This window comes from Geotrypetes seraphini, chromosome 16 (assembly GCF_902459505.1).
Source record: "Geotrypetes seraphini chromosome 16, aGeoSer1.1, whole genome shotgun sequence".
Taxonomy (NCBI): Eukaryota; Metazoa; Chordata; class Amphibia; order Gymnophiona; family Dermophiidae; genus Geotrypetes; species Geotrypetes seraphini.
The window spans coordinates 42,618,093-42,643,500 of record NC_047099.1 but is presented as its reverse complement, the minus strand read 5'-3'; the positions used below and the strand labels follow the sequence as shown (position 1 = coordinate 42,643,500).

Genomic DNA, 25,408 nt, shown 5'->3' with positions numbered 1-25,408 from the left:
GCATTTAGAATTATTAACTACTATTTAATAACTTGATTGTCAGGTTGTTAAATCACAAATCTCCTAAAGAAGGAAGTCAGTGGAGAGATGCCCAGCTGCCTTGAGCTTCACTCCCTTTGACCTCAGATTAGGGCAGGCCATGAGGGGGTGCTCCTGGCATTAGAGTCATGGTCTGGGAATTTCCCTTCCCGGCAGTGCCGATGTCAGGCCGTCCTTTCGGCCAGGTCCTGCCTTCGTAGATGCAGGAAGTAGACAGGAACCAACAGAACAGCGAGTTGACAGAACTGGCTATTTGTTGCCTACTCCACCGGGGCCTTCCCTCTGCTGCACCACTGATGATGTCACTGATGACAAGGCAGAGAGAAACCCTGGCGGAGCAGGCCACAAACAGCCTTTCAAAGCAGCTGCCTCTAACACAATCAGAGGCAGACATCAGAAGCGAGTAAAGCAGGAAGGAGGCCGCCCACCTGGAGGCTCTGTCTGGTAACACACTTGCAGGAGAGGGGGTGCAAGTACTTGGACCACAGAAGGGAAGGAGTGAGCATGTTGGGACAAGGAAGGAAGAGAAGGGGCATAAACTTGGGACAAAGCAGGGAGTGCGTTGGGACATGGGAGGGGCAAAGACTGGAAAGGAGAGAGGGAGAAATGCATGAACTTGTGACACAGAAGAGAGGGAGCGTGTTACCCTGTTTGCATCCCCTATACACCAGCCCTGGCCAATTGTGTTGAGCACAATACATCTGCCAGAACAATGAATCCTAGGTGGTTGGATTTCTGTTCCTGGATGCAAGTTCTCCAGTGGTGAGGGTCTCTGCTTTTATTCAGCGAGCTTCAGTTCTGGTTTCTGAAATTGCTCCTGCTACACTCTGAAATTCAAGGTCTCATAGCTACTTTTTGAAATACCTACTGCAGGTACCACCCAGCATTAAAGAAAGCCTATCACCTCTTCCTAGAGTGTCTCAAGGTGAAAACGCACCCTGTGTAACACGCCAACTAGCGCACCTCTTCCGCCCACTGCGCGATGGCCAAGTGGGGGAAGCAATGGATGGGATGTGATTTGGGTGACCCATCTCTCTTGGGTCCTGTGTTGCCACACCACCCATACGTAATTCACTGAGGCCCTGTCCCTTCCCTCCCGCCTCCAAGGAAAATGATCGATTGCCACATCTCTGAACATATCCTAATGTAGACCTTTGTAGAGTTCAGGGGGAGGGGAAGACCTTGAGATATCCCACAATCCACATCAGTGAGTTAGAGGCTGAATTTTTCCATCTGAAGCAAAGCTATAGGGTCTCAAATTCCCACCCCTTGCCCAAGATAGCTTATGGCATTCTTTTTTTACCTCCAACTGGCTAGAGGCCAATAATTCATTTCACTATTAATCATCTCACGGTTTATAATAAGTTAATTATTTACAGGCGACCCCGCCTCAACTCCCTTCGCGATAAATTATTAAGCAATAAATCTGTCAAAGAAGCCCTCCTGGATGCGTAACGCGGTGCTGTCTTAAGGCGCTCAGCAAATTTCTCATTCACATTTCTGTTTAAATGCCCTCCCGGGGATATTACTCACATTGGCAGATTTCTGAATGAGACAATGGGTAAAATAAGTCAGATGGAAATGTCCTGCCAGCTTCGGAGGTGCGCTCCCTCGAGGCCACTTGCTTAGGAGGGCTGGTGGAGACCTTGTGCCAGGCAGGGTCTGTGTACAAGTCAGATTTTGAACCGCAGTGCTCAAGGGAAGGGGGGTTAGTGCACCGTTCTTCACTGGTGTCCATGACAGCTCATTAGAAAGAGCCGAGAGTTCTTTAATGAGATGGAAAGAGCACCCTGAGTTTTGATTAAAAGCAAATTAATTATTAAAAATAATAAAGCATTATATGGGAAAATACCTGATACTTGGAATGCCATTCCAGATTCTTTTTGTCCCCAAATTAAATAAAAGATCTTGTTTGGCTACTATCTCTTTTTGGTCCCCCCATCTCTTGAGGATTTGTATGACGGTCCCAAGAGTGACCTGCTCTGACTCTTGTGTAACCTGTTGTTTCTGGAGAAAAAGTTCATAGTCTGTTATTAGGACATGGGGGAAGCCTTTGCTTGCCCTGGGTCAGTAGCATGGAATGTCGCTACTCTTTGGGGTTCTGGAATCTTGTTACTCTTTGGGATTCTAGAATGTTGCTACTCTTTGGGGTTCCGGAATCTTGATACTCTTTGGGGTTCTGGAATCTTGATACTCTTTGGGGTTCTAGAATCTTTTCTTGCTCTTTGGGTTTTGGCCTGGTACTAGGGACCTGGATTGGCCACCGTGAGAACGGGGTACTCTTTCCCACCATGCCCACCCCCATATTTTTTCTACGCTGTGCACCTCTTCAAATCTTTGCTGGCAGCAGGTAGGAGATGCTGTTTCCTGCCAGTGAAGATTGAAGAGCTGGGTGGGCAGAGAGGAAAGGTGCTGGCACCCCTTACAAGACGGTGTCTGGGGCGGTTGCCCCCCCTTACTATGCCACTCTCCTTTGCCAGGTGAGCACAACCTCCCCCGTCTCCCCAAAATAGCCACAGCTGACAATACTCCCATCTCTCATCTTGCTTCCTTCACCTCCGCTGACAAAGGCTATCTCTAGCAAGCCTGGCTCATGACCCCTATTGAGCACCCCAAAATGAGGCAGAGGAAGACTATAATCACCAACATGGGAGCACCAGATGCATGTTTGGTCAGCTGAAGAACCAGTTCCCATGGAAGTAAAGCCTGGATATCTCAATTCATCCTCCATTTTTTGGAGTCCTATGGTAACCCTATAAAATAATCCAGCCCCAAGCTCTGGAGCTGCTTATACTGTGTTAGTTAAAATATTGGTTCGGTAGGTCCATGGACCTGGTTGCCCACCCCATTTCACTATGTAAGAAGCAAACCAAAACCCCATAGTGAACCTAGTGAAATGCAGTCAGGTTTTGCACAGCGGTGGCCTATGGTAGACTGCCTGCAAACCAAAGGGACATGTTCACTGCTGGCTAGTCCTCCCTCTAGAGGATGTGAACACTGTTTTCACCAGCTGACTGGAAGAGAAGTGTTGACCTGGGAATCAAAGCTAGGTCTCCCACATGGAAGCACACAGCAGTGTCACTGAAACACCGGACCAGCTCCGCACACATAATTCCTGTCATTAACATGGAATCCAGGTACAATGTGAAGCTGCATTCTAATTGCGACTTTGAAACTTGGCGTGCTTTGAGTTGCCGTGTTTGGCGTCATGAATGCCCTCATCAGTACAGAGGCGCACAGCAATTATCCCCACTCAGAGTACACGGAGTTATGGTGAACATTATCTCCTGCGGTGTGTAATGATATTTTCTGCCCTCAGTTCTCGGTGCCCAGGTGTGTGTGAGATCTTGAGGAATTAACTTCATAATTTATTTTATCCATTGCTCAATTTCATTTCATGCGTCCTGAAAGCAAAGCCCTGAGAGCGCTCGTTAAGGTGGCAGGAAGACGGGCTTCAGCTGCAGCTGCTTCCACAAAAGAGCACACAGGGTTAAGAGCTGGCACAGCTCAGTTAATTCACTTCACTGCCGCCCAGCAATAGCTCTGTCAGTGAACCTCGGTCCTGCCCTGCAGCCTCCCCTGCTCCAAGCTCCAACCAATGTATCACAAACTGTGTGCCGCAGCAGATTCCAGGTGTGCCACGAGATGCTGGCTAGGAGGAGAGGCGCCGGATGACTGCTTTCAGGATGTGCCTCTCGTGGCGAGAGGCATGTCCTGTAGTCAGCCGGTGCCTCTCCTTCTCGCTGAGGCCTCTGATCCTTCTCCTCACCTCTCCTTCTGCAGCACCTCACTGGTGGTAATAGGAGGCTCGGAGCCATGGCTGGAGGACATCCGCGCATTTCTGGGTGCCCTCCAGCTTAAAAAGTTTGCGACACACTGCTCCATACAGTTAGTGCACCTCAGTCCTGCCCCGCAGCGCCCCTTGCAAATCCACTACAGAGCGCCACACAGAGTTCTCTCCGTGCAATTCGTTCCTGCCCTTCTACTGAGAGTGCCATACTCTGCCAAGCACTCAGTCCTGTCCTGATGTTCCCCTTCTAGGGATGGGTAATCAGAATGAGGTTGTGGGTTAAGACTCACGCTGCTCCTTATCTCCCCATTACCCCAGGTACATTAGATAGATTGTGAGCCCACTGGGACAGACAAGGAAAATGCTTGAGTACCTGAATAAATTCATGTAAACCGTTCTGAGCTCCCTTGGGAGAATGAATATATTAATTTCAATTTTTTATTTGTTTGGGGGTTTTCCTTTTAAATTAATGGTGCTCCTAGTGTACACTTTTCTTACACACTCTTTCTGATCAAACAGATCCAAATGGTACAAAATGCCGCAGCAAGGAAAATCAAGACAGACAAGTGGTGAAATTCAAGATCTACTTCAACCTGAAACTGTGAACATAGAGGAAAATCTAATATAATACTAGAGCTAGTAGGACGGTGTAAATATACTAAGATGGTGTAAACTTAGTATAACTTATACAATAGGCAACAATGGAATATGCATAAGATAGTGTAGACCAGCATTCTTCAACCGCTGGTCCGCAGAAAAGATGTAAATGCACCACAATGCAATGCCTAAACACACTTAAACCTACCAAAAGCCATCACAGAAACATAACTCTGTATTGTAACATCTTCACAGAAGCTCATGAATTGCAACATCTGTGCAGAAGCTCATGTATTGTAACATCTGTGCAGAAGCTCATGAATTGCAACATCTGTGCAGAAGCTCATGTATTGTAACATCTTCACAGAAGCTCATGTATTGTAATCTTCACAGAAGCTCATGTATTGTAACATCTTCACAGAAGCTCATGAATTGCAACATCTGTGCAGAAGCTCATGTATTGTAACATCTTTGCAGAAGCTCATGAATTGCAACATCTGTGCAGAAGCTCATGTATTGTAACATCTTCACAGAAGCTCATGTATTGTAATCTTCACAGAAGCTCATGTATTGTAACATCTGTGCAGAAGCTCATGTATTGTAACATCTTTGCAGAAGCTCATGAATTGCAACATCTGTGCAGAAGCTCATGTATTGTAACATCTTCACAGAAGCTCATGTATTGTAACATCTTCACAGAAGCTCATGTATTGTAACATCTGTGCAGAAGCTCATGTATTGTAACATCTTTGCAGAAGCTCATGAATTGCAACATCTGTGCAGAAGCTCATGTATTGTAACATCTTCACAGAAGCTCATGTATTGTAACATCTTTGCAGAAGCTCATGAATTGCAACATCTGTGCAGAAGCTCATGTATTGTAACATCTTCACAGAAGCTCATGTATTGTAACATCTTTACAGAAGCTCATGTATTGTAACATCTGTGCAGAAGCTCATGTATTGTAACATCTTTGCAGAAGCTCATGAATTGCAACATCTGTGCAGAAGCTCATGTATTGTAACATCTTCACAGAAGCTCATGTATTGTAACATCTGTGCAGAAGCTCATGTATTGTAACATCTTTGCAGAAGCTCATGAATTGCAACATCTGTGCAGAAGCTCATGTATTGTAACATCTTCACAGAAGCTCATGTATTGTAACATCTTTGCAGAAGCTCATGAATTGCAACATCTGTGCAGAAGCTCATGTATTGTAACATCTTCACAGAAGCTCATGTATTGTAACATCTTTGCAGAAGCTCATGAATTGCAACATCTGTGCAGAAGCTCATGTATTGTAACATCTTCACAGAAGCTCATGTATTGTAACATCTGTGCAGAAGCTCATGAATTGCAACATCTGTGCAGAAGCTCATGTATTGTAACATCTTCACAGAAGCTCATGTATTGTAACATCTGTGCAGAAGCTCATGTATTGTAACATCTTTGCAGAAGCTCATGAATTGCAACATCTGTGCAGAAGCTCATGTATTGTAACATCTTCACAGAAGCTCATGTATTGTAACATCTTCACAGAAGCTCATGTATTGTAACATCTGTGCAGAAGCTCATGTATTGTAACATCTTTGCAGAAGCTCATGAATTGCAACATCTGTGCAGAAGCTCATGTATTGTAACATCTTCACAGAAGCTCATGTATTGTAACATCTGTGCAGAAGCTCATGTATTGTAACATCTTTGCAGAAGCTCATGAATTGCAACATCTGTGCAGAAGCTCATGTATTGTAACATCTTCACAGAAGCTCATGTATTGTAACATCTTTGCAGAAGCTCATGAATTGCAACATCTGTGCAGAAGCTCATGTATTGTAACATCTTCACAGAAGCTCATGTATTGTAACATCTGTGCAGAAGCTCATGTATTGTAACATCTGTGCAGAAGCTCATGAATTGCAACATCTGTGCAGAAGCTCATGTATTGTAACATCTTCACAGAAGCTCATGTATTGTAATCTTCACAGAAGCTCATGTATTGTAACATCTTCACAGAAGCTCATGTATTGTAACATCTGTGCAGAAGCTCATGAATTGCAACATCTGTGCAGAAGCTCATGTATTGTAACATCTTTGCAGAAGCTCATGAATTGCAACATCTGTGCAGAAGCTCATGTATTGTAACATCTTCACAGAAGCTCATGTATTGTAATCTTCACAGAAGCTCATGTATTGTAACATCTGTGCAGAAGCTCATGTATTGTAACATCTTTGCAGAAGCTCATGAATTGCAACATCTGTGCAGAAGCTCATGTATTGTAACATCTTCACAGAAGCTCATGTATTGTAACATCTTCACAGAAGCTCATGTATTGTAACATCTGTGCAGAAGCTCATGTATTGTAACATCTTTGCAGAAGCTCATGAATTGCAACATCTGTGCAGAAGCTCATGTATTGTAACATCTTCACAGAAGCTCATGTATTGTAACATCTGTGCAGAAGCTCATGTATTGTAACATCTGTGCAGAAGCTCATGAATTGCAACATCTGTGCAGAAGCTCATGTATTGTAACATCTTCACAGAAGCTCATGTATTGTAACATCTTCACAGAAGCTCATGTATTGTAACATCTGTGCAGAAGCTCATGTATTGTAACATCTTTGCAGAAGCTCATGAATTGCAACATCTGTGCAGAAGCTCATGTATTGTAACATCTTCACAGAAGCTCATGTATTGTAACATCTTTGCAGAAGCTCATGAATTGCAACATCTGTGCAGAAGCTCATGTATTGTAATATCTTCACAGAAGCTCATGTATTGTAACATCTTCACAGAAGCTCATGTATTGTAACATCTGTGCAGAAGCTCATGTATTGTAACATCTTTGCAGAAGCTCATGAATTGCAACATCTGTGCAGAAGCTCATGTATTGTAACATCTTCACAGAAGCTCATGTATTGTAATCTTCACAGAAGCTCATGTATTGTAACATCTTCACAGAAGCTCATGTATTGTAACATCTTCACAGAAGCTCATGTATTGTAACATCTGTGCAGAAGCTCATGTATTGTAACATCTTCACAGAAGCTCATGTATTGTAACATCTTCACAGAAGCTCATGTATTGTAACATCTGTGCAGAAGCTCATGTATTGTAACATCTTTGCAGAAGCTCATGAATTGCAACATCTGTGCAGAAGCTCATGTATTGTAACATCTTCACAGAAGCTCATGTATTGTAACATCTTCACAGAAGCTCATGTATTGTAACATCTGTGCAGAAGCTCATGTATTGTAACATCTTTGCAGAAGCTCATGAATTGCAACATCTGTGCAGAAGCTCATGTATTGTAACATCTTCACAGAAGCTCATGTATTGTAACATCTTTACAGAAGCTCATGTATTGTAACATCTGTGCAGAAGCTCATGTATTGTAACATCTTTGCAGAAGCTCATGAATTGCAACATCTGTGCAGAAGCTCATGTATTGTAACATCTTCACAGAAGCTCATGTATTGTAACATCTTCACAGAAGCTCATGTATTGTAACATCTGTGCAGAAGCTTATGTATTGTAACATCTTTGCAGAAGCTCATGAATTGCAACATCTTCACAGAAGCTCATGTATTGTAACATCTTCACAGAAGCTCATGTATTGTAACATCTGTGCAGAAGCTCATGTATTGTAACATCTTTGCAGAAGCTCATGAATTGCAACATCTGTGCAGAAGCTCATGTATTGTAACATCTTCACAGAAGCTCATGTATTGTAAGATCTTCACAGAAGCTCATGTATTGTAACATCTGTGCAGAAGCTCATGTATTGTAACATCTTTGCAGAAGCTCATGAATTGCAACATCTGTGCAGAAGCTCATGTATTGTAACATCTTCACAGAAGCTCATGTATTGTAACATCTTTGCAGAAGCTCATGAATTGCAACATCTGTGCAGAAGCTCATGTATTGTAACATCTTCACAGAAGCTCATGTATTGTAACATCTGTGCAGAAGCTCATGTATTGTAACATCTGTGCAGAAGCTCATGAATTGCAACATCTGTGCAGAAGCTCATGTATTGTAACATCTTCACAGAAGCTCATGTATTGTAATCTTCACAGAAGCTCATGTATTGTAACATCTTCACAGAAGCTCATGTATTGTAACATCTGTGCAGAAGCTCATGAATTGCAACATCTGTGCAGAAGCTCATGTATTGTAACATCTTTGCAGAAGCTCATGAATTGCAACATCTGTGCAGAAGCTCATGTATTGTAACATCTTCACAGAAGCTCATGTATTGTAATCTTCACAGAAGCTCATGTATTGTAACATCTTTGCAGAAGCTCATGAATTGCAACATCTGTGCAGAAGCTCATGTATTGTAACATCTTCACAGAAGCTCATGTATTGTAACATCTTCACAGAAGCTCATGTATTGTAACATCTGTGCAGAAGCTCATGTATTGTAACATCTTTGCAGAAGCTCATGAATTGCAACATCTGTGCAGAAGCTCATGTATTGTAACATCTTCACAGAAGCTCATGTATTGTAATCTTCACAGAAGCTCATGTATTGTAACATCTTCACAGAAGCTCATGTATTGTAACATCTGTGCAGAAGCTCATGTATTGTAACATCTTCACAGAAGCTCATGTATTGTAACATCTTCACAGAAGCTCATGTATTGTAACATCTGTGCAGAAGCTCATGTATTGTAACATCTTTGCAGAAGCTCATGAATTGTAACATCTTTGCAGAAGCTCATGAATTGTAACATCTGTGCAGAAGCTCATGAATTGCAACATCTGTGCAGAAGCTCATGTATTGTAACATCTTCACAGAAGCTCATGTATTGTAACATCTGTGCAGAAGCTCATGTATTGTAACATCTTTGCAGAAGCTCATGAATTGCAACATCTGTGCAGAAGCTCATGTATTGCAACATCTGTGCAGAAGCTCATGTATTGTAACATCTTCACAGCTCATGTATTGTAACATCTTCACAGAAGCTCATGTATTGTAACATCTGTGCAGAAGCTCATGTATTGTAACATCTTTGCAGAAGCTCATGAATTGCAACATCTGTGCAGAAGCTCATGTATTGTAACATCTTCACAGAAGCTCATGTATTGTAACATCTTCACAGAAGCTCATGTATTGTAACATCTGTGCAGAAGCTCATGTATTGTAACATCTTTGCAGAAGCTCATGAATTGCAACATCTGTGCAGAAGCTCATGTATTGTAACATCTTTGCAGAAGCTCATGTATTGTAACATCTTCACAGAAGCTCATGTATTGTAACATCTGTGCAGAAGCTCATGTATTGTAACATCTTTGCAGAAGCTCATGAATTGCAACATCTGTGCAGAAGCTCATGTATTGTAACATCTTCACAGAAGCTCATGTATTGTAACATCTTTGCAGAAGCTCATGAATTGCAACATCTGTGCAGAAGCTCATGTATTGTAACATCTTCACAGAAGCTCATGTATTGTAACATCTTCACAGAAGCTCATGTATTGTAACATCTGTGCAGAAGCTCATGTATTGTAACATCTTTGCAGAAGCTCATGAATTGCAACATCTGTGCAGAAGCTCATGTATTGTAACATCTTCACAGAAGCTCATGTATTGTAATCTTCACAGAAGCTCATGTATTGTAACATCTTCACAGAAGCTCATGTATTGTAACATCTGTGCAGAAGCTCATGTATTGTAACATCTGTGCAGAAGCTCATGTATTGTAACATCTTTGCAGAAGCTCATGAATTGCAACATCTGTGCAGAAGCTCATGTATTGTAACATCTTCACAGAAGCTCATGTATTGTAATCTTCACAGAAGCTCATGTATTGTAACATCTTCACAGAAGCTCATGTATTGTAATCTTCACAGAAGCTCATGTATTGTAATCTTCACAGAAGCTCATGTATTGTAACATCTTCACAGAAGCTCATGTATTGTAACATCTTCACAGGAGCTCATGTATTGTAACATCTTTGCAGAAGCTCATGTATTGTAACATCTTCACAGGAGCTCATACATTGTAACACCTTCGCAGAAGCTCATGCAAATCGCTCTGAATTGGCTGCTGTCTCTCATCTGTTTCTCTTTATTAGGATGCTTACAAAGCACAAATAAGGGAAGCTTTGGGGAATTCTTCTTCAGTGGAGTAAGTATATGAGCTTGGTCGGTGACTACCAAGTGCCTGATACTGTCTTGGGAACATTTCCCTTCTCTTCCTTCCCCCCCACCCCACACACACTTTTGCCTCATTTGCTCTCTCAGAATGCATTTCTGATCAGCATCTGGACTCTGACGCTGAAGGGCTATCAAAGTGTGACTTGGAATCATCTGTGCTGTTTACCATCAAGAGTGTGGGACTAGCTGGTCCTCTCTGGCTCCTTGGCAGAAGAGTATCTGGAAGATTTTCTTGCCTCCCTCCCCACTAACATTTTCTATTAGCAGCTTCAGCACGGACTATTTTCTCTCAAGTTCCAGCTCTCCTCCGCCCCTTCTCCTCTGGGCTGCGAGCTAATTACTGCAGAATGGAGCCAGGAGGACGTGCAGCCCTGCGACGATGAAGCAGATTGCTACAGAAACAAACAAACCCAAACGTATTCCCTGACAAGGTTTTCAATGGTTTTGAGTCTGCACATAACTTCCAATGTACAGGAAGCCCAAGGTTTGAACAGGGACAGCAGGGCCTTTCTCGGGTTTTCTCAGCCACTGAGGGGCTGATGCAGGAAGGCTCACGGTAGAGCTAGCGCAAATGTTTACGCGTGTGGCTTTACCACAAGCCCAATACCACAGAATGCAGTAAGTTAATTATAGGCAGTTTTATGCATGTGCACAAAGTTTCATGGTAAGCGTAGCTTCTGTGCCAGTGGTGTAACTTGACTTAGAGTGGTGGCCTGTTGTGGCTCCTTTCCCAGAGAGCTTAAAAGGAGGACAGATTGAGATATTTATTTATTTATCTATCCATCCAGGTTTTACTTCCATTGCTATCTCTTTTTTTTCTGGAGCCATTTGGTAACCCTAAATATAAGCACTTGATATAAATGTGTAAAATGAGACAAGGAAATCAGCTGCTCCTCTGCGCCCCTCCTCCCCAACTCCTGTATTTCAGCAGGATCCCATCCTTAGCTCTCCAGCGCACACTTTATACCATCTAGGAGTGTACCCAGACCTGTATTAAAGCCGTTTCTCACAATTACATTTCTTGCTCATTGTCTTTAATGTGGCAGCATTTTGCAAACAGCTCTAAGGAGAGAAGCCCCCAAAGGGGGAGGGTTCAATGAGCCAATTACAGGAACCAATATTCAGCTTTGAAGTGGGGATTTTAATATGTTGTCTAGCTCATTTGCATATAGAATGAGTTTGGATTCTCCTGATCTTCCCTCCCTTCCCCCCCCACCCCCCACCCATGCGTCCCTGACCCAAAGAGAATACCTGAGATGGTAGGACACAAAGTGACTTGTCCGGGGGGGGGGGGAAGCATTCTGCTTCCCTCCCCACTAATTATCTCCTAACTGCCTGCATCTTGGCTCTTGGCTCTGCATTACTAGAAAAGCTTTTAAGAGGGGTGTTTTTTCCTCTTTGCTGGCAGAGGAATATATACCGACATCCAAGAAAAGTTCCCAAAACGTCTCCAGGGAAGATTTTGTTATTAACTTGTGTTGTTTTCTTTCATAGATTCCTGTAGGTGAGGACACCTTATAGCGGCCAGTGTAATAATCTTGCAGTCCCATGAGCCTGTTCATTTCAGATGTGGCTGCCAGCTTGGAATAAGCAGCTGTTTGTTTGAAGAGTGCCTTGTAGATCAGAAATGAACAGTCTAATGTCGATCCTCGAGGGCCGCAATCCAGTTCAGGATTTCCTCAAAGAATTTGCATGAGATCTATTTGCATGTACTGCTTCCATTGTATGGAAATAGATCTCCTGCATATTCAATTGGGAAATCCTGAAAACCTGACCGGGCGAGGGCCGAGGTTGGACAACCCTGGTCTAAGGCAGCATTCCCCAATTCAGCCCTGAAGTACATCTTTGCCAGTCAGGCTTTCAGAAGATGCGTGAGAGATTTACAAATAATGGAGGCAGTGTATGCAAATCAGTCGCATGCATCTTCAATGTGGACAGCCTGTAAACCTGACTGGCAAGGGGATACTCCAGGACCAACTTTGGAAACACTGGTCTAAGGCAATGGTTCCCAACCCTGTCCTGGAGGACCACTAGCTAGTCGGGTTTTCAGGATAGCCCTAATGAATAAGCATGAGGGCGATCTGCATATAATGGAGATGCCAGGCATGCAAATCTGCACCATGCATATTCATTAGGCCTATCCTGAAAACCCGACTGGCTAGTGGTCCTCTAGGACAGGGTCGGGGACCAGCACCTGTGGAAAATGCTCCCATCTGACATTTTATTGAAGCCTACCAGATATACCATATTTCCTCTTCTTTCTTTCTTCTAGAGGTCACAATTTGGAGCTCCTTCATTCTTTCTACAACTTGCAATGCAGTCCACAAATGGATATGGTGGCTCTACATGGAAGTACCTCAGCCTTGCCAAAGTCCATTGATTCCAACTGGTCACAGGGTGGGGAGTCTCTTCAATAACAGTGACCTTGTAAGTAATATGATAATTGATTTATTTTATAGAGACTAGTGACACAAAGAACAGGGTTCAGTGCCTTAAATGAAAGGTGCCATTCAGAGATGAGATGACCTAAAGGGTAGGTAGGTCCTCCAGATGCAAGGCACACGGGATTCTCTAAGGAGTTGGTGTGGTCCCTCCTACATCAGTTCTCATCCTTAGTTCCTGCTTGAACACAATGAGGTGTTTCCCCAAACCACATGTTTATATTTTGGTTACATCACACATAGAAAAATAAAAATTGTGCCTTCTACCCAAGTCCGCCCACTCTGGTAATGTCAGCACATGCTCTCCAGTGTATGCCCCATAGAGCAGTAGCCGTCTCATACATGCACACAGGCAGCGGGGGAAACAAAGCGTCTTTGTTTGGCTCTCTTTGGAAAAGATGGAACATGACCTGGGAGTATTCTGAAAAGTAGGTGGGTTGCTGTGATAGCTTTATGGCCAAGATACCATGCCAGGGCCACTTACTTACTTAATTTATAAATAAATTCTGTTTCCATACGCTCTCCTTGGTATTACTAGAAAGTGCTGTACAGACGCACACTATTCACAACAAGGCATATATTAAGACATTAAAAATATTCAAGGTTTCAAGGTTTATTAATATTTGATGAATCGCTGAATCGGTTTGCAAAGCGATGTACAAAATTATAAAAGAGAGTAAAATTATAAAAAGACAAATTCATTAACATTGACTTTTGGACAAGACAAATTTTAGTTGGAGAGGAAAAAGGGGGAAAAGTTACAGCTCTTATTTAGAAGAAAAACAAAAATGGGAAAAACAAAGGGGAACAGGGTAGTTAAAAATTAAACGTATTATGAGAGTCTAAAAAATATTATGTGTTAAAAGCTTTCAATCCTTTCCTAAACTGCACTATTGCTTCAGGGCAGCTTCAGCCATTGAAAATCTCTGACAGGCACTAGGGAGGGAGGAGCTTGTCAGGTCATGGCAACGGACAGGGGGGTTGGAGGGGGGAGCCAGTCTTGAGTTTTCAGTTCAGACTTCAGGGTCTCCAACTGTCCTTGTGATGGCAGAAATAAACCTCACCCCTGTACCAGGGCAGGTTGGAGACAATGTCAGAGTCTTAGATTCACTCCTAGATTTACAGTGAGAAAACCACTGGGGCACCATGAAATTGGAAGGCAAATCCAAGACCAGGGAAATCCAATTGCTACTCCTTGTGGTCATGGGCAAGTCACTTAGCTTCTCCATTGTCTCAGGACTGTGCGCATTCCCTTCTCTTCCCCCGTATCTCTAGCTGAAGTTGCATCAGCAGGAGAGCCGACGGGGTCGCAAAGAGCACGTTGTTGACCGCCACGAACAATGACTTCAACTAGACATGTGAGGGAAGAGAAAGGGGTGTGCATGGAGGGGAGGAATGGGAAGAGGCAGGAGGAGCAGAGAGGAAGAGGGATGCCAGCGCTTCCACCAGCATGGTGCCCGGGACAGACCACCCCCATTACGCTCCTATTGATGGACCTTTGGTATGTCAACTCTTATGTTCACAAGATGTTTTCCAGCTTTAGGCTGCTTTCACTCTAATAAAGACAGACATACCAAGAGGCCCAGACAAAATATGTATCTTGGTGGGGAGGCAGGGAGTTAGAAGGAGTGAGGCCTCTTGTTTATTTGTTAGGTTTTATTAAGTGCATAATAAAGAGATTCACCCAAGGCAGTGGACAGCAGGTACAGCCTGACATTAAATGTACAATTTTGTTAACATAACTACAGTGAAATGATGAAATGTAAGAGTGAATGCAATCAATGAGGTAGACCTGGAGGAAGCAAATTGAATCCTAGAAATAGAAGGAATATGACACAGTATCAGAAATACACAATTACACAGTACAATAGGACAATCATAGAACCAAACGATGATAAATGACAGTGGAGTCCAAATGATACTTCATGGGAGGCAGCGTTGAAAAAGAGGATTCATAAAACACGGATAGAATTCCAATCCTACACGAGGAAGTAATTCCTGGGTGAAATAAGGAGAGTTTGAGGTAAATCAGGAAAGGGTTCTAAAGTCCTAAAAATGGATTCATAGGGGTGCTTTTAATTGAAGACAGGAACCAATTAATCCAATTGGGCGAAGCTTTAAGAAGCGAAGGCCCCGATGCTCAGAGCTAATGCCGGGTACATACTCCTGTTGTTGTGGGCTGAATTATTGATTATTATTTTAAAAATTTCTATACCGTTTTTTTCCAAAACGGTTTCCAAAAAGTTACATACATAAAATATTATAAAAAGTCAGAACAAGATAGGAACCAAAACAGACAAATTCAATCTTTACATAAGGTCAATTGCTCTAGAAATAGTTGTGTTTTTAACATATTCCACAACTTAACCCCTGCACATGTGAAAGTCATGGCATCCGTTTCCACATATTTAGGGTTAGCCTTCGTTTTCAGCAATGCTGAACTTTCGGAGTGCAATGATCATAATAGTTGATACCCAGACATCAAACTCTTAAAAAATTCAGGGATCGTACCATAGAAAAGTTGGTGACAACATAATGCAGTTGTCGGAGATATGCTCATATCTTGATGTTCTGAAGCACCTGGTCTTCTTTATTCCCAGGTACAGGACATTGCAGTAGTCTAGCCGTGACAAAATCATTGCTTGTACAACGGCACGAAAGTCAGATGGTGACAGCATTGGTTTGAAACGATACAAGAAATACTTGCACAGTCTTTACCACTTAAGTCCTGGATCCAGTTTGACTCCCAGGACTGTCATGAAGTCCCTCAGGAAGCTCAAGCGCAGATGGACCCAAAGGCCTGGATTCTGTATAAGACGCCCAGTGTCAGAAGCTGCCTAAGTGGCTTTTGAGAATCGCACATTTTGCTAGCCTACATTGTACGTGTCTACCACAGGCCTAGGGAGGTGTACGGCTGCTTAGGCCCGCCTAAGGCTACTTCCGGGCCAGGGCACGCCCACGCCTAGCCTTAGGCGAGCTTATGCAGAATTATGTGCCTCCCTAGGCTCCTGGAGGTTTTTTTTTTTTAAATGTGCATCCTGATTGGCTGGTTAGGCAGCAGTGGGCTGCATACAATCGGGATGCCGTTTATGGAATTTGGCCCAAATTGTATTAAAATGAGGTCAGTAAGTGTTCGTGCAATGCACAGGCGGAAGCGCTGCAAATATGGCTTATAATGCTGGTTTTGTCTTCTTTAACAAGCAGAGGATCACTGAAAGCTTTAAAGACAGATGGGAAGGAACAAGCAAAACTGCAAGTAAAGCACACGCAATTCTGCCTTTTTTTTTGCTGTTCTACCTTATCAATGGAATTTGTTGTCATTAGACTTACGTAGTGAATTCTCATATATTAAATTTAGAAGTCTGTTAAAAACTTATCTTACTCTTAATTGCTTTTTCAGTCAGGGATATTTAATATCATATTGGTATGAACGTTGGGGGGAGAAATTAGAAGATTTGCAGTTGCCGCTTTTTATAATTGTATTTTAAGTTTTATAATCTTTTTTTTTCTATTTTAATTAGAATTTATTTTGTAATACATTGTTTGTTTAGTACTATGTAAACCTCAAACATCTCCTAAATATCCCCCTCTTTTACGAACGCATAGCGCAGGTTTTAACGCCGGCAGCAGTGGTAACTGCTCCGACACTCATAGGAATTCTATCAGCTGCCAGCGCTAAAACCCACGCAATGTGTTCGTAAAAGAGGGAGTATGAGCCTTACAAAAATTCCACATGAGGCTCGTTTTTGTCTGAGCATGTGCACAAAGCCTTTCTTCCCGCTACTTTCTAACAGTGTGACTTAACCAGAAACAAAAACCATGATGAGAAAGTCAGTAAAAAGGAGAAGGGCTGAACAAAGGACTTCCTACAAGCCAAGAGAATGCACAGGGTAGAAATAGAGTTTATTTTAGTGCACTGTATACATCCAAGTACAGGGGACCCGACACAGAACTGTATTTCAGTGCAAATGCACCTGCCTCAGGGGTCAAAACAATCTGAGTCTCTGGAGAAAGGGCTTGCCCTCAAACTTGGGGGATACTGTCAGGACTTTGAAGCTGGTTACACAACTAGGGTTGGCAGATTTTGTCCTTAAAAAAAGAGGATATGTGGCCCCGCCCCTGGCCCCGCCCAATTCCACCCATATCCCTGCCCAGTTCCCCCCCCATAACCCTGGTCCCACAAAAAACCCTGTCGCTTCGGGGCCGCATCTGCACATGCGTGGATTTGACGCAATAACATCACGCCATTTTCGTGCATGTGTGGATGCCATCCTGTCCGAAGGAAAGCTTTTCAAAACCCAGACAAAGTGCCAGGTTTTGAAAAGCCGTCTGGACCGCCGGACATGTCCTCAAAAGGAGAACATGTTCGGGGAAATTTGGACGTCTGGTAACCCTAGACCAGGGGTCCCCAAAGTCCCTCCTTGAGGGCCGAATCCAGTCGGGTTTTCAGGATTTCCCCAATGAATATGCATGAGATCTATGTGCATGCACTGCTTTCAATGCATATTCATTGGGGAAATCCTGAAAACCTGACTGGATTCGGCCCTCAAGACAAGACCTACAAATGCAAGCCCCTACTACAGGGACACAAATTGTTTTGACCCCTGAAGCAGGCACGTGTACATCGAAACACTGTGCTGTTTCAGGTCCCCTGTACTTGGATCTATACAATAAACTATATATCTACCCTGTGTATTCTCTTGACTTGTTGGAAGTCCTTTGTTCAGCCTTTTACTAAAAGTGTGATTTAACCACAAATAAAATTTAAATAGGGTTTGCTTTAAACATTGTGATCTTGCTGCTCCATTGTGAGCCCGTCTGCTTGTGGCTTTGAGTACTGGTGCCTAAGTCTTTGCCCCATCTAACAATCTGCATAAAACTCCGGAAATAGAGCGGTGAGGGACAGGGAGGTTGGGAGTTCAGGTAGGATCTGTCTTCTCTTCTAAAGGTGCCTAACATTTCAGAGCAAAGTCTTTCAAATGCCAAACCTCTTGATAACAAACCTTCCTAACCGGTGGATATCAGGTCTTGGAAATTGGACCATTTCCGTCCTTCTTAACTGTATGGTATTAATGTGTCTTCTCTATTACTCTCCCTTTTGTCCCATAAAAGGGCTCCAGCTTCCGCCCTGGAGGTGGCTTTTTGGACATTCAATTTCTCCCCTTCCCGGCTACAAATATCCTTCACCTCAGCATATAAATTCTTATAAGCAGAAAAGGCTCTTACAACTGCAGATAAATTACTGGAGGACTTTACTGTGTGAAGGGAATACAGGATATTTATAATGTTTCTGTTCATGTTTAATAAAATTTGATAGATCGTTTAGCTTAATCAGGTCAAAGCAGTGTGAGACAATAACAACTTTATATACAGTATACTAATAAAAGAACTCCAAAATTAAACAGGAAAGAAATAAAATCTGCCATTCATAGAGGAAGCCACAGAAGAGTCCAACCCATTATCTGGCAGTCCGTCCCTCAGAAATAATTTTTTAAAAGTAGGGGTAGATATTCAGCTGGAGGCAGGCAGCATTTTGCTGAGCTCCGCCGGCGTTATGTCTGGAAATTCAGTGCCCAGCCAGATCCGGGCTACAGCATTGAATTTTCTGGTTTACGGAACTGGCTAAATCATAGCTGGTTCTGTGATATTCAGCACTTAACCAGCGATGGCAAACCACATAAAGCTAGGCCTGATTGTTGTTTTTTTTGCAGTTCTATCTATGTGGCTACCTGGGTCAGTTAGAAACATGACGACAGATAAAGGCCAAATGGCCATCCGCAGTAACCATTATCTCTTTCTCTCTCTCTGAGAGATCCCAGGCTCTCTTGAATTCAGACCCAGTCTCTGTCTCCACCACCTCTTCCTGGAGACTGTTCCATGCATCTACCACCCTTTCTGTATAACAGTATTTCCTTAGGCCTGCCTGCCTTTCCCCCCCTTGAAGGCCTATTCCCCCCCTTGAAGGCCTGCCTGCCCGCCCCACCTTGAAGTCCTGATGTCCTGCCCCACCCCGAAGAACCACTCATCCCCCAACCCTGAAGGACCGCTCATCCCCCTGGCCTCCCCACACCACCTACAGTAGAGAAGCAGCCCGCAGCGGGATCGCAATGCCAGCGATCCCTGCGCTGCTTCGGCGCTGCTTCCTCTGCCGCGGTCCTGCCCCTCCTCTGATGTCAGAGGAGGGGTGGGATCGCGGCGGAGGAAGCAGCGCTGAAGCAGCACAGGGATCGCTCGCATCGTGATCCCGCTGCGGGCTGCTTCTCCACCGCAAACGGTGCGGGGGGGGGCGGGGGAGAATCCGGATATTGGGGGGGGAACCGGATGCCAATGGCTTAAAGGCCGGGAGCACCTCCTCAGGGCATGCACTCGGGGTGGACCTCCCCCCCCCACACCTTGGTACGCCACTGGGCTCAAGCAAGAGCATTTTAAATAACTTAGGCAGCATTCAGAGCAAGGCAAACCATCAAATATTTCCCCTTCTTGTGTTAAAAACACGGAGCTTCATGGACCCTGGTAATTATCCATAAGCAGCTGAGCTGATACAGGTCACACTACAGCACTTCATGGTCTCGCAGTTCAGGATCTATGCCCTCTCTTCTTCTATGTTCCCAAACTTTTATATATACTAAGAAAAAAAAAACAATCCAAAGGAAGGAATGAAAACAGCATTTCCACTGACATTTATCTATAAAAACAGCTGAGCAACATCTTCTTGTCCCTTTCCCCAGGAGTCTTAATGATAGGGAAGTTGCCTCGGGCTCCTTTTCCTTTTGAGTTTACCTTAGGAGAATCTCCCTTTCAAAAATTGTCAGTTATGTCAGATAGAGCAGAATTCAGAAGGATTTCATTGGCAAGAGGGACTTTTTTTTAACATCTCAGACTGTGGCATGGGCAGAATCTTTTTAATCCAGACCTTACATAGATGAAATTCCCTTTTTCTTGCTGAAGCCCCCGCAGAGTTCTCCTATCTTTTTCACCTTTGGACGGGGTAAGAGAAGAAAGAGGAAAAGGAAAGCAATGGAGGCAGAGGACATGCAGGCCCAGGGGCCAGTGGTGGCCTCTGTTGACCTTAAGCAGGACCCACACCTCTTCCTTAGACTTGCAGCTGAGAAACCTCCACAACAGTTATTCTGTTCAATAATTATACCACCAGAGCTGGCAGAAGGGGTGGGTCCCCTAGGCCAGTGTTTCTCAACTCAGGTTCTGGAGTACCCTCTTGCTAGTCAGGTTTTCAGGATATCCACATTGAATTTGCATAAACTTGATTTGCATATACTGCCTCCATTATATGCAAATGTATTTCGTGCATATTCATTGTGGATATCTTGAAAACCTGACTGGCAATGGGGTACTCCAGGAATGAGTTGAGAAATATTGCCCTAGGCAAACCTCCTGTCCCCAATTAGCTTGCAGCCCCCTGCAGTGGCATACCTAGCATATGTGATACCCAGTGCTGATCATTTTTTAACACCCCCTCCTCTATATGAAAAACATGATTTTTAGTAATAATCCACAAGTCACACAAGGCAGCATCTTAAACACTGCAGTGAGCAGTAGAACATCAATGCACCCATTGTAAAACTAAACAAGCCAGACTAGTACAGATCGATCCTGCACAGTCAATGCTAACAGAAAACCATGTCCTTTTCATACACACAGAACATAGCAACACCCGTGCCCAGTATGGAACAAGTGAAAACCTGGACAAGTCCTTTTTTAGAGGACTGTCTAGGTGCCTAGATGCATTTTCCAAAACCCGGCAGACTGCCCTCTAATCCTTCCCCTGATATGCCACTGGTCCCTTGCCAAGATTTTGATAATTAAGCTCAAGTTTCCAAGTTTTATTTAAAATTTGATAAAACGCTTATAAAAAATTTCAAAGTGATTTACATTTATAAAATTAATCTTAGAGAGAGACATAGTAGATGGACATAGACCATGACAAACTAGAAATTCAGGTAAGGAGGGTGGAACTACAATTTCATTAATTAAAGAAATGAATAGGGGAAAACCAATAAAGGAATAAACCATGCTGATCACACAAATCTATAAAAGTTCTATGAAATTGTGGGGCTGTCAGTACCTATTGTTTTGCTTCGATTACTGCCCCCAAGAAACTTCTGCCCGAGGCAATTGCCTAGTCATACATAATGGTTGGACCAGCCCTGTGTACCATGCAGTTTTTGGCAAGATGGAGCTCTATGCTGCCCAGAATCTCCCTCTTTTCTCACAAGACAGTCTGCATCATGCAGATCAAACTTACTGCAAGCTAATAAAGTGTTCAAAAGATGTCATCACAAACAAGCCTCCGGAGAAAGTCTAGGGAGAGATTAAAAACTGGAGAGCAGAGAAGGGTCAGCTTGAAGAGGATGGGAGTGAAGACAGGATGCTGGAGGTTGACAGTGTCTTATCTCTTTGTCCTGTGATGGCCTTGGCTCTCACACTGGCCCCCACTTGAAAAACACCAAGGATCTCTGCCCCAGGATCTAGGGGAGAGGTCTTGAAGGTACAGTGGTGGGGATGGGCATAGTTTGGACAGCAGGGGGCAGTGTGGCATCAGACTGGAATAAGGAATGGTCATTCAAAGAAGCAACTTCACAGGCTTGAGTGAAAATGAGAGGAATCAAGAAAGACAAGCAGAGGGAGAGAGAATGAAGAAGAATGACAGATAAAAAGAGGTTCCAGAGGGACCAGGAAATGAGGGAGAGAAGCAGTATGAGGAAGAAAACTCAACAGAGACCAAGAGGGAGAAAGGGAGAAATGAAATTATGAAGGAGAGAGATGCCAAGAGAAGACAAGGGAGACAAAGAGACAGTGGAAGAGAAGGCCAAGAGAGAAGGAGAGGAGAAGGAGACAGAGTCTGGAGCGATCCAAGATTGAAACTGAGGACTGCACTCTGGGTCTCATTTGTTAATGGAATATTTAAGTGACATTTGCTCCCGGCAGACAGTGCGAGAGAGACCTGTCAGATTTTGTATTTTTGTTTTTCAACCATTTCAAAATTTAAAAAAAGATAAAATCACAATAGCTAGACACAGATGTCTTTTGCTCACCACATCGCACACATATTCCAGAGAGCATCCAGTCTGCATGTTTTACTCTGGATCAACCAAAGGATGGATTCAGACCTGGTTTTGACCCCACTATAACTGGGTACCGAGATGCTGTGCCGTGAGCACTAATTCTATTTCGGAACCTGGATGCCAAGATTCTGTTAGAATATTAGCATAAACTGGCACTAATATGCCTGAATTTAGGTGTGTCCACTTACACCATGTCGAAAGCAGATGTAATTGGGTGCAGTTTAGCTCTACCTATGTTCATCCCCTGTGAATTCCCTCAGTTACGCATATAATTTATAGATTAGCACTGAGCGCTCAGCCAGCAATTACCTGTGTATGTACTAGTACTCAATAAATGAACCTGCACCCATGGCTTAGTAAGGAGGAGGGGCGCCGTCTTGATAGGGGTGTGACACCCATCCTCCTCTCCACCCCCCAGCTCCTTCCCTGCTCCGAACAGCCCATCCTTACTCCCCCATTGGACACAATGCAAAAATCTGTGATGCAAATATCCCAAAGCTAATATATTCCACCAGTGACACCCAGGGACGATCATTTTTTAACATCCCCTCCTCTCTATAAAAAAACATGATTTTTGGTAATAATCCACAAGTTGCACATAAGGAAAAGACAGCATCTTATACACTGCAGCGAGCACTAGAACATCAATACATCCAATGTAAAACAAACCCAAGCCAGATTAGAACAGCTCAACCCTTCACAATCAATGCTAACAAAAAAACATGTCTTTTGTACACACAGAACACAGAAATACCCTCGCCCAATATGGAATAATTAATCACAAACTAAAAATAGAAATATGTAGACAAAAGTTAAACTGAACCACCAAGAAGCCAGACTCTGTATACAATGCAACACCATAGAAACAGTGATGCAGCATGTCCCCTAATATTGTACAAAATATAAAGACAGCAGATGTATATTTGAGAAAAGAGAAATAACAAATCACATTACAAATTAATAAATAAAAATAAAACAAAAAATGGAAACTAAGATAATACCATTGTATTGGACTAATACATTTTTCAATTAGCTTTCAGAGGTCAAAATCTCTTTTCTCAGGTCAATAAAGTATACTGCACCCCAACCAGCATGTTGCCTTTTTTCTTTATCCACTCCTGCCAACCAGTAAATGCCCTCTTTCTCCACTTCCATTCAGCATCTGCTCTCCCCTCCCCACTGACATCCAATGTCTGCCCTCTTCTCTCTTTCCCTTTATTTCACTTCCACCATCTGCCCCATCGCCTTCCACCTCAATTCCATTGTGTATCCTGCCCCCTCTCCCTCCACCCTAATTCTATTGAGTAGCCTGCCCCCTCTCTCTCCATCCACCCCAATTCCATCAAGTCCCTTGCCCCTCCTCCCTCCACCCAAATTCCATCGAGTCTCTTGCCCCTCCTTCTCCCTCCACCCCAGTTCCATCGAGTATCCTGCCCCCCTTTCCCTCCACCCCAATTCTATTGAGTAGCCTGTCCTCTCTCTCTCCCTCCACTCCAATTCCATCAAGTCTCTTGCCCTTCCTTTTCCCTCCACCTGAATTCCATTGAGTATCCTAACCCTCCTTCTCCCTAATTCCATCTGAGTACCCTGCCCCTCTCCCTCCACCCCAATTCCATCGAGTATCCTGCCCCTCTCTCTCCCTCCACCCCAATCCCATCAAGTATCCTGCCCCTCTTCTCCCTCCACCCCAATTCCATCGAGTATCCTGCCCCTCTTTCTCCTTCCATCCCAGTTCCCTCGAGTATCCTTCCCCCCTCTCCCTCCACCCCAATTCCATTGAGTAGCCTTCCCGCTCACCACTTCTGCTGCTTTTCAACATGCACCTGATGGAACACAATACAGCTCCAGCGCCACTCAAACGCTTCCCCTTGATGGCACATCTCCCCCCCCCTCCCCTTACCTTCATGGTTGCTTTCCAAATCACAGTTTCCTTTTTCAGCGGGGCTACCTGGCCCCCCTCTGATGCATTCCGCCCAGGCAGAAACAGGAAGTTGCATCAGAGGGGAAACTTCAGGCTGGGCAGCAGCGCTCAACTTATGAAAATGGCAGCTGTGCTGAGGCCCCGCTGAAAAAGGAAACAGTGATTTCGAAAGGTGACCACGAATGTACTCCTAATGCTGTACACTCGAGCACAACTAGAATAAGACTGAAAATAGGACAAGAAATATACTCTGAAACAGATAAAAGCTCTCTGCAAAGGCCAAGACTCTTAGGGCTCCTTTTACTAAGGTGCGTTATGGCATTAACGTGTAGAATAGTGCGCGCTAAATTGCCACGCATGCTAGACCTTAACGCCGGTGGTGTAGCATGCGGTAATATCCTGCGTGTGCTAAAAATGCTAGCACACCTTAGTCCTCGAAAACTCATAATAGAAAAATTTGGCTCTCTGACACTAGCAATGCACATTCTGGTACCTGACACGGGGTGAGTTTGAATAGGCAAAAACTACACATCCCACAGTACCCTGGGAAGGCTGGCTCATAAGACCTCCTCCAGGAACAAGGACACTTAAGAGCTCTACAGTAACATAGTAGAGGAAAGGTCTGGGCGCTATTTTTTCAGAGGGATTGTTCTTATTTTCTGTGTACACCTCCACCACTCTTACCCACTACTTCACAGGGTAACTGACTGAGAGGGAGGGGGGCTGAAAAGAGGACTTCTTCACCATGTGTTTTCTGCTTATATGGAGTAGAGGGGGGCAATCATCCTTTCTTCAGCCCCATGTATGACTTGACTGGGGCACACCTGTGAAATACTACAGTACTACTACGATTATTAATTATTTCTATAGCGCTACCTGATACACGCAGCGCATTTCAGAGTCACAACGAAGAATAAACAGTCCCTGCTCGAAAGACCTTCCAATCTAGACAGACAAACAGGATGTCATGGATACATTTAAGGGGAACGGTTATAACCTTACTGCAGAAGATGGGATGGACTCATGCCCAGCAAGGGGTAAAATGGGTGAACTGTACCAGGGCTTGGGCATCAGAGGTTAAAGTGTGAAGGACTAGGGGAGTTGTGAGTCCCCAGAAGAAAGAGTCTTCCAAACTGTGGACAGGAGTTCCCTCCAGAGCTTGGTTCCCCCTTCCTCCAACCCGCATCCAACATGATAATGGTGCCCCTATGCCAACCCATACAGCTTCCCTGCTTACTTTATTTATTACTGGAGGGTTCTCATGGCTTGATGATTGTGGTTGGGAGAGGGGAAGGGAAGGAAAACCGTGATGTTGAAAATGAGACCTTATTTCTACTGTGACATGGCTGGAGACAAGTTTTGTTTTGTTTTCA

The 25,408-nt window shown here is 43.8% G+C and overlaps 2 protein-coding genes across 6 annotated transcripts in view; one reads left to right on the top strand and one right to left on the bottom strand.

The window, feature by feature from the left end:
• The window catches only part of KIRREL1 (kirre like nephrin family adhesion molecule 1), a 182,065-nt gene that overhangs the window by 8,188 nt on the left and 148,469 nt on the right, over positions 1–25,408 (top strand). Inside the window, exons 1-3 of one of the 3 annotated variants that reach the window (XM_033924017.1) lie at positions 10,995–11,208; positions 12,863–13,017; positions 16,236–16,287. In XM_033924017.1, the coding sequence (XP_033779908.1) occupies positions 12,937–13,017; positions 16,236–16,287 (133 nt within the window). In that variant the 5' untranslated portion in view covers positions 10,995–11,208; positions 12,863–12,936. Of the gene's footprint in view, positions 1–10,994; positions 11,209–12,862; positions 13,018–16,232; positions 16,288–25,408 lie in introns of those variants that run through there. The other 2 variants (XM_033924015.1, XM_033924016.1) reach the window with 2 other exon arrangements.
• The window catches only part of LOC117350080 (signaling lymphocytic activation molecule-like), a 90,313-nt gene that overhangs the window by 64,116 nt on the left and 789 nt on the right, over positions 1–25,408 (bottom strand). The gene's annotated exons all lie outside the window — the stretch shown is intronic.